This window comes from Sarcophilus harrisii, chromosome 5 (assembly GCF_902635505.1).
Source record: "Sarcophilus harrisii chromosome 5, mSarHar1.11, whole genome shotgun sequence".
Taxonomy (NCBI): Eukaryota; Metazoa; Chordata; class Mammalia; order Dasyuromorphia; family Dasyuridae; genus Sarcophilus; species Sarcophilus harrisii.
The window spans coordinates 164,724,975-164,734,895 of NC_045430.1; the positions used below are offsets into that span (position 1 = coordinate 164,724,975).

General features: G+C 36.0%; 1 protein-coding gene across 6 annotated transcripts in view; it reads right to left on the reverse strand.

Moving 5' to 3' along the window:
* The window catches only part of LOC100920658 (ankyrin repeat domain-containing protein 26), a 93,085-nt gene extending 83,446 nt beyond the window's left edge, over positions 1–9,639 (reverse strand). For 3 of the 6 annotated variants that reach the window (XM_031938880.1, XM_031938881.1, XM_031938878.1), the window contains exons 1-4: positions 9,232–9,638; positions 3,218–3,332; positions 2,882–3,055; positions 1,620–1,726 (exon numbers count right to left, since the gene is read on the reverse strand). In XM_031938880.1, coding sequence (XP_031794740.1) covers positions 1,620–1,726; positions 2,882–3,055; positions 3,218–3,332; positions 9,232–9,464 — 629 coding nt within the window. In that variant the 5' untranslated portion in view covers positions 9,465–9,638. Of the gene's footprint in view, positions 1–1,619; positions 1,727–2,881; positions 3,056–3,217; positions 3,333–9,231 lie in introns of all 6 variants that reach the window. The other 3 variants (XM_031938879.1, XM_031938882.1, XM_031938883.1) reach the window with 3 other exon arrangements.
* Between the last annotated feature and the right edge of the window lie 282 nt (positions 9,640–9,921).

Here is a 9,921-nt window from a genome sequence, read left to right on the forward strand (position 1 = left end):
GATCTTCCAAGTTTCTTCACTCTGTCTTTTTGATGATTCTACTGGGTCAGGATTTGTTTTGGAAGCAATTTTATTGTAACTATTTTATGGTTGTTTGGAGGTGAATACAAGAGAGTTACAACAATTTCCTGCTAGCTGCTATCTTGAAACCCAGAAGTCATTCAGAAGTGTTTGAAGAAGATCTGGCTTAGGATTCAAGGCAAACAACTTACAGACCTATTCTTTCCTCAATTGCTTTTCATTGTTTTGTGAAGAAATATTAGTCTCCATCTAGTATTTTCTTATTTCTTGATTATTTTTGTTGTATTCTAAGCTTGAGTTAATCTTAGCAAAATAGTTCTCTTTTTGGCAGAGACTATTTTTCCCAAGTGGTACAATTTTTGCACCATTTTGGCCTCCTTTTTGGGACAACTGTTTTGTATCGAACAAACTTCTGAGAAATTATATATATACATTGTCTACCACAATGCTTAGCATATAGCAGTGCTTATTATATGCTTGTTAACTGGATGATTGATATGTCCATTTCCCATTTTAGGGAGCTAAGAGATTGTTTAATCGCAACAGGTTATGACTGTTACAACCACTGTCTACTTTTCATCTTTATTCTTACTTCTCATTTATATAATTTTGACCTTCACTCTGGCTAGTCTATGATTTGAATGGAATGTAGACATTTAATAACCAGTCATTTTTGTCTACTAGATAATGTCAGTTCTATGTCTGGAGTTGGCTTGTTAAAAAAATTTTTTTTGTGATATCAAGCAAGTTTCTCCCATGCAAATGTTAAAATTATACAAGATTCTATGGCACATGCCATCCAAAGGGATAACTTTATTCTGTAATTATCAGCATTAAGCTAGATGTAAATAGTGAAGCACATGCTCACCTAAGGTGTTTGCCAATGCTATGTAGGTTGTCCTTTACAAAGTCCAAATATAATAGAGATTGTATTTACAAATGCTATTATTTTAAGTATTGTGCTATCTGCATCAAGTCATGGAACATGAAAAATGCTCCATGATGAAATCCCACCTTAGTAAAAAGAGATTGGTCTAAGAATCCAACCTGTAAAAGTAGATGAAAAGTAATTGTGTTGTTTAATGGGCAGCCCCTTGTAGTTAGTCTACCTATATCTTTGTAGATGTGCTTAATCTGTTTATACATAAACATGCACATAGCCTCCAAGGTCACTGAAGAACAAAGCACTGGTCTCAAAATTACTGAAAAGGAGATATAACTGTATCTCATTTGAGAAACTACATCACACTTCTAATGATTCCACTGCCACAAAAGCTCATTTTATAAATACCAAGCTCAGAAGAATCAAAATTATAGATAGTACCAAAGGCCATGGGAATATGCACAATGAATAGAAATAGATAAAAGTAATAATGACTTTGATGTAATAAGTGATATCAAAGCCATGAGCTGTTGCAGTCATAAATAATTATTTTTCCTTTCATAGTTGATATATGGGGATTTAGTTCATCCTTTTGCAATAATAATCAATTTCAATTATTGCTATTAACTAAATGTCCACCATTTAAATTATTATTCCTCTGGAAATTTTTCTTTTAATTTTTTGCTTTTTTTATTTTTAGCTTTAATTACTGTACCTTTTAGACTTATCTGAGGCATTCACATTTGCTCCATTCTTTAAGAAAAAATCTACTATATCATGGTTATTTTCTGTAACTGCAAGCAAAAGTGGTGTATAGCCTTCCTGTAAAATCATAAGAAAGACATTGTTATAATATGGAAGAATTCTATTTATATTTCAATTCAGCTTAAGATATTTTGTGAATATCTTATGAATTTGCTAATGACCTCTTTCTAGAATAATGTTTTTAAATGCCTAAATATATAAAGTACAAACAAAGCCAATTACATTGAAATAACTATAAAGTTATTGTTGTCTTTTTAAAATTAATGGACCCAGGTTAAGAATTCCTACTCTAAAACTGGAAAATGAGTGGATGCCCATCAGTTGGAAAATGGCTGAATAAATTGTGGTATATGAATATTATGGAATATTATTGTTCTGTAAGAAGTGACCAACAGGAAGATTTCAGAAAGGCCTGGAGAGACTTACATGAACTGATGCTGAGTGAAACAAGCAGGGCCAAGAGATCATCATATACTTCAATAACAATACTATATGATGACCAATTCTGATGGACTTGGCCATCCTCAGCAATGTGATCAACCAAATCATTTCCAATGGATCAGTAATGAACTGAACCAGCTACACCCAGCGAAAGAACTCTGGGAGATGACTAAGAACCATTACATTGAATTCCCAATCCCCATATTTTTGCCCACCTGCATTTTGGATTTCCTTCACAGGCTAATTGTACACTATTTCAGAGTCTGATTCTTTTTGTATAGCAAAATAACGGATTGGTCACGTATACTTATTGTGTATCTAATTTATATTTTAATATATTTAACATTTACTGGTTATCTTGCCATCTGGGGGTGGGGGGGGGGAAAGAGGGGAAAAATTTGAACAAGAGGTTTGGCAATTGTCAATGCTGTAAAGTTACCCATACATATAACCTGTAAATAAAAGGCTATTAAATAAAAAAATAAAAAAAAGAATTCCTACTCTAAGATTAAATTATACAGTAGATGCTGGTCTAAATCAGTAGAAGGAATTCCAAGGTGAATTGAAATATCTTCCTGAGTTGTGCCCCTTTTCTCCCTTTCTTACCTCTCCAACCTGCATTAGAAAATTCCACAGGACAATAATTTTTTGCTACAGAATAATTTTAAGTTATTTTCATTAAAGAAAGGTTTCAATAAATAAATTGAACATTATCCGATTATACATTTTAGTTTGTAAAATACTTTTATTATACAAGAAGTGGGCTTCTACCTTGTTTTTTGCTTCAATATCACCTTTATGTTTAAGCAGCTGTGCTGCTATGGCTTTGTTCTGACCAGAGGCAGCATAGTGAAGTGCAGTGTTGTTGTTCGAGTCCACAAGATTAGGGTCTGCACCATGTTCCAGCAGGATTGTTGCACACTCCTCCTGCTGACACTGTACTGCCTGTCAGTATAATACAAAGAGATAATAAATACTCTAAATATAAAATTTAGTATATTAAAGTATCATTAGTGGCATATAAAAATGTTAGTAAAGCATATTTTCTTAGTCAAGGAGAGAAATCAAAAAGCATTTCATTGACCAGCATGGTTAACTAATGAGTACCTTAATTAAAGGTGTTCGGTTGTCATTATCACACAAGTTTAGTTTACATTTTCTTTGTACTAAGAGAGACACAACATCTGGATATCCTTTTGCACAGGCCAGATGGAGAGGAGTCCTATGGAATGAGAAAGCAATGTAATTATTTGACAATGTACTATAATAATCAAAATTGTACCATTGTTAGTATAATTTTTAATAAAATATGCATTATTATTCTTATAGCTAAACTATAAATCATTGCCAAAATAAATATGTGGCTACTACTGTTACCTAAAGAAATATAAAATATGCATTAACTCTTATTGATGGATTTAATGAACAAAACTATCAGGACTGAAAAATAAATACAGCAGGTAGATTTATATTTTATTACAGATTGGCATGGAAACTTTGCTCAGTTTCTGACCTCAGCTGGTTCACCTCTCCTTATACAACTGCCAGCCTTAGACCTCACTAGTATATGGGATTACTGCTATGCATCACCAAGTTTGGCTGTTAAGTCTAATAACAACTTTTTTCCACTAAGAGTATTGACAATTACAAAATAGTTTATAAAGCAACTGCCTTAGAAAAACATTTACACATTTGAATATTGTATATTTGTATAAGTACATGTGTACATATGTGTGTATTCTCCATGAACGCCTTATTGCAAATACTACATTGTATAGTTGAAGTGGCTTTGTACTGCTAAAGGCTATTTGAGCAGGGTGCATGCATTGGTAGTTCTACCATGCTGGAAAGGTGTGAAGTAAGAGCCTAATATGTCTGTTGTATTACTGGGAAAGAATTGTCAGAGAAAGAGAAAGCTATTAAAAATGTATTCATGTACATTAGTGAAATTACTTAAGTAGGAAACTGATTTGTGAATAGTAAAAGAAATCAGAAGGGAAGGAAGCAAAGCAGCATAAAATGCTCACATTAGGGGAAAAGATATTGAAAGACAAAGATGTTGGGTCAGTCATCATATTATTGGTTGAGTGGCACCATGGTTGGAGGGCAATGTAGTCACTGTGCATTTTAGGGGAAAATATAACCATAAATACAAAGGGGAGAGAAGAGTCTTTGAGTTTACATGTAGCTTCACTCTTCATCATTCTGGGAGTGTTTATATATTAAAACTAGTGGATAACTAAATAGTTGACATACTGTTTATACTCAACTAACAAGAGTTCTCTGATAGCTAATGAACACATTTAAAAGTATCGCAATCTCGAATAGGTACTAATAGTTTTTTTAACTGTCATGGCTGTAGGATTTTGTTTTTCTTTAATTTTAGAAAACATTTGTATTTTAAGTCAATGGTTACCTACACTCATATCCATTATCATTATTATATTTAAATGGGATTTTAATAATCACATCAATAGCAGAATGTTCTCAGAAAAACCTGGAAAATCCTCAATGAATTCAAGCAAAGTGAAATATACTGTGTACAAAGTAATAGCAATGCTGTAGGATGATGAACTTTAAATGACTTTGCTATTCTCAGTAATGTAATGATCCAGGATTATTCTGAAGGACTTAAGACTAAAAATGTTTTCCATACCCAGAGAAAGAAGTGATTGTGTGTGAATACAGATCAAAGCATACTTTTTTAAACTATATTTTTCTTGAATTTTTTGGGGAGAGAACTACACTTTCTTTCCCAGTATTACTTTCATGGAAAAGTTTTATATAATTTCCCATGTGCCTTCTCAACAGGGGACTGGTAAACAGGAAGGAAAAAAATCTGGAACTCAAAAATTTAAAAACAAATGTAAAAAATTATTTTATATTTAACTTGGTAAAATAAAAATATTAAAACAAATTTAATAAAAAATAATCTTATCAACAAAACATCTAAATCTATACATGTTCTGAACTAATTAACCTGTAAATCACACCATATCCATTAGAAGAAAATCAGTAAAGATAATCAGCCAACCATGAAGGCCTTTGGTTTCAGACATTCTAGTGTTTTTTACTTTAGTGTTCTCACGTATCCACTCCTACTTTTACTCTGCAAGTGCTGTCAGGTACACAGATGTATAAAACGTATGTACACAAGTAACATGCCTATGCTTTTATTTCTTGGCTTTTAGGATAAGTAAAAATATTAAGAAATACTTTGTCACTTATTTTTCAAAGCTAATGAATGGCATATTGGAAATGACATAAAAATAAGTTTTTTAACATTATTTTTAACAACACATATGATCACTTGTATATTTCACCAATTACTGATATAAAATTCAGTTTGGATAAGTAAATAATGTACCATCAAATTTCCAGCCAGGATTTCACTGATTTTCAGTATTTAAAACATACCTGTCCTTTTAAAAATATGAAATTTAACTTCCCTATGTACAATTTCGGTGCCTCGAGTTTAAAGGTCCTATTATATATATATACATATAATTTAATAAACTCAAGAGATGCAGGACAGTATGGTTGATAGAAAGTCATCTTGAAGTCTGAAAATTACTTGTTTCAAGTCCTACCTCTGACATATACTGGCTATGTATGAGATTGGGTAAAGTCATTTAACTTCTCACTGATTTAAGCAATTTTCTGACATTCAACTGGTGGAGAAGAAACTGACCTGCAATGGTAAAGGGATTCCTTATTATCAATGAAACCACACATCCAGTCTATAGTCCATGAGAAACTTTATTATACACATTTAATTGGACAACTATATTAGTATGCTGAGATAATAATGAAGTTTTTGTATAAACTACATATGAAAAATCAGTCTCCTTACATTATAGTCATAACTTCATTATCTGTTTTTTTTTAAATCTACCTTTATATGGAAATCATGTTTTAAATGTTTATTTTAAATTGAAAATACAGATAAATGACTTGTTTTCAAGAATTTAGGATTTGTTTGGGGCAGGACAGTTCTCCTTATTATTATTTAAAAGAAAATAAATAGAAGAGAAATCCCATTGAAGCTATGTCGTGTGGTAGCTGTAGATATAAAAGACTGAGCAAATTGTAGGATGAGTTGCATTTTCTATGATTAATAGGGTCTCCTTCCACTCAATATTGGGTATAACAAATTAGCCTATTGCTACCAGTAATTTGGTATGAGAGAGTATGCATGAAGTAAATATTGATTGCTGATCCTAGTACAATGCATTACCATCTCCTGACTCCAGCCATTTTCACTAAATATTCCCCCACTCATGGAATTCTCTCCCCTCTCCTCTCATTTGTTGCCCTACCTGACTTGCTGAAGTCTTACTTTCTACAAGAAGCTTTCCCCAATCCTCTTACTGCTGATGTCTTTCTCCGCTGATTATTTTAGTTTAACCTATCTGTAGTATCATGTTTGTACTTAGCTGTTTTCATGTTGTCTTCCCCATTGGAATGTGAGTGCCTTCACAACAGGGACTGTCTTTTAGCATTCTTTGTATACCCAGCTCTTAGCACAGTGCCAGTTACATAGTAGACACTTAAATCTTTCTTGACTGACTGCTGTTCACATACAGCACTCCATCTCCTGATTAAGTGTTGTCTCCACTGGCTCTCTGCATTCCTGGAGTGCTGCTCGCTTTCCCCTCCGGGTTTCTTTCAGGGCTTGCCTTCTACAAGAAGCCTTTTTCCAATTCCCTTAAAACTATTGCCTTCCCTCTGGTACTCCCACCTCAGCTTGTATGTACCCTATTTATATATAATTCTTTTCAACCCATTATTTTACAATCTCTCCTTTCCAAAGCATTATACTTCCACATACATGCTAATAATCCCTCAAACACCCTCACTTCACAATTCCTCAACTTCCTCGTTTTATATGATCTAAATCTTCATCCTATTTCAGCCAGATACACAGATAATTTTATCTTTGATCACCCACAAACATAGCACAGTTATAGTTACAAATACTAAGTTTCTCTTATCTGATCACAATCAATGGTCATTTCACCTCTTCTTTTGCTGTGCAAACCTGTTTTTCATCTAGACTATGATCTCTAATTCAAGGCTATCACTCCTATACTAGATACACTCTTCTCCATTTCCTATCTTTACTCCTTGATGAACCATTCAATAGTTTTGTTCAACTCCACAATGTTTTCCCTTGAGTCCAGTGATCCGTTATCATATTGCCAACTATGTCCTGCTAAGCCTCAGCCTTGAATCACTCCTGCCATCTGCTGCCTTTGCTCATGCACATACTAAAAAAGGTGGAGAAAATCATGCAATTGCGCTTACTAGGTCCACTACAAATTTATGTTTGTTAACAAAATAAAACATACCTGTCCTTTTAAAAATATGAAATTTAACTTCCCTATGTACAATTTCGGTGCCTCAAGTTGAAAGGTTCTATTATATATACTATTTAATAAACTCAAGAGAGTATGTTATTATATAACCTCAACTGGGTTCTCACTGATGCAAGGCTTTATCTTCCTAAATAATTCACTATGTCACTTACCACAGCAGTTCTTCCAAACCTTTTCATCCCTCCTCAAACTGTGTGAACCTTATGGTTCACTCTGCACTGAGCTAAGAATCTTGCCTCATACTTTACTAAAAAAAAAAAAAATGATTCATTACCTGAGATCTCCCTCTTCTCCCGTCCTCACTTAATATCATCTAAATGCCTTCCGCCATTCTCTTTTTCTTCACCTATCTCACATAAAGAGGTGGCCTTTCCCCTTGCCAATGAAAATTTATATTTACAACCGATAGTCCCCTCTTATCTCCACAACAGATTGCCCCCTCTCTTATTACTCTTCTCACTTAAACCTCACTCTCTCTGCATCCTAGCTATTCCCTATGCCCATGTCTTCTCCCCCATTCTCCAAAGAACTTTCACTTGATCAATCCATCCCCACTATCACCTCACATCTCTCCTGTCTTTTGTAGCTGAATGTCACTTGAGGACTGTGGACAAAAAGTGTCTCCACTTACTCTTTTGTCATTTTCTTTTAACACTCTACAATTTGGCTTCTAAATTCTCCAAAGATACTATTGATCACTGAATTTCCAAATCGAATGGTCTTTTCTCAATAATCACCCTTTTTTTACCTCTTTGAAAACTTTGAAAACTATCCCCTTTTTCTCCTTGATATCCCCTTCTCTCCAGGTTTTATAACACTGCTCTCTCCTGATTCTCCTATGTATCTGATCCTCTGCTTCTCAGTCACCCTTGCAGATTTAGTCCCCCATTTAACCTCCTAGAATATAGAGGCAATCCCAATATAGAGGCAATCCTTGCTCCCCATTTCTCTGTAGCTATTGCTGTTAGTCAGGTGCCTGATACATATGGTAAATACTTAATAAAAGCAGTAATTAGTTTCCTGCTTTGATACTTTCACACTTCCCATATCCTGTCCATATTTCATCAGCAGACTCATCTTTCTGAGTTCAAATCTGATACTGTTATATTATATATATATATATATATAAATCTGATACTGTTATATATATATATATATAAATCTGATACTGTTATATTATATATATATATATATATATAATATAACAGTATCAGATTTGAACTCAGAAAGATGAGATATATTATATTATATATATTATATATAATATATATAACTGCTATATATAGCAGTTGTTTGACTGTAGGCATGTCGCTTCACCCTATTTGCCTCAGTTTCCTTATCTGTAAAAATGAGCTGGAAAAGAAAATGGTAAACCATTCCAGCAACTTTTCCAAGAAAACTTCCCAAACGTCGCCACGGTTGAATCCAAGATTTCAGCAGAACAGTATTGCTCCCACTTCGCTACGGACTATGAATGAGTTCGTTGGACACTGGCGAAAAGTAAAACGATGGAGTTTCCCATTCATTAAAAAGGACAGCAGGACTTGTTACCCTGTCTCTGCGAGGCAAATCCTGACTGGCCAGGGGAATTGCTTTTCCAAGGGTTATCTGCGGGAAAGGGGAGAGGGGGATGGAAGGGAAAGGGAGGGGAGAAACGGACCCACGTGGAGGGAAGGAGGGTTACCTCAGGCTCCTCCACGGGGCCTTACCTTCTCTCCCCCATCCCCCAACTCCTGCTCTTACCGCTTCACTTTATCCAAATCGTTCACGTCGTGCTTCCCGAGCAGCAGCAGCTGCTGCACCTTCGCCACATCCCCGACCGAGGCGGCTTTGTGGAGCTTCCCGAGCTCCTTGTCCCGGAGGAGGTATCCCGCGCTGGTGTCGGACTCCGGGACCCCGCAGTCCCTCCGCGGGACGGCGAAGGAGCGAGATGGAGACTGACCTTTCTTGCTGCCGAAATTGAAAATCTTCTTCATGCTGGAGGCAGACTTCGGCGCCGTCGGAAGAACCCGCGGGGGAGTCCTTCCCTGGCCCCTCGGCCCGCTCCGAGGCCTAGGCTCCGCTCCAGAATTAAAGGGGGAAATCTCAATCACCAGAGTCCAGAGGTTCGGGGAGCTGCGAGCGCGCAGCAGTTAGAACCAATCGAAACCCAGAGCCGGCTGCAACCCTGGCAACGCCGGGAGGGAACTGAACTGCGCACGCGTGAGCAAGAGCCGCGGGTCACGGGGATGGGCCCAAAGGTAGTCACCCAAGGATGAGTGCGCATGTGCCGGCTCGGTAACTTGTGGCCGGGCTAGGCCGCAGATCCGATTCCCGACGTGGTTGAGCTCCGGGCTGATTACTTCCAGAACTCTAGGTTCCTTCGAGCATCGCTCCGAAACCCGACGCGTCGGGGCGGGCTGGAAATGGAATCTGGAAATGGAAAGTAGTTAA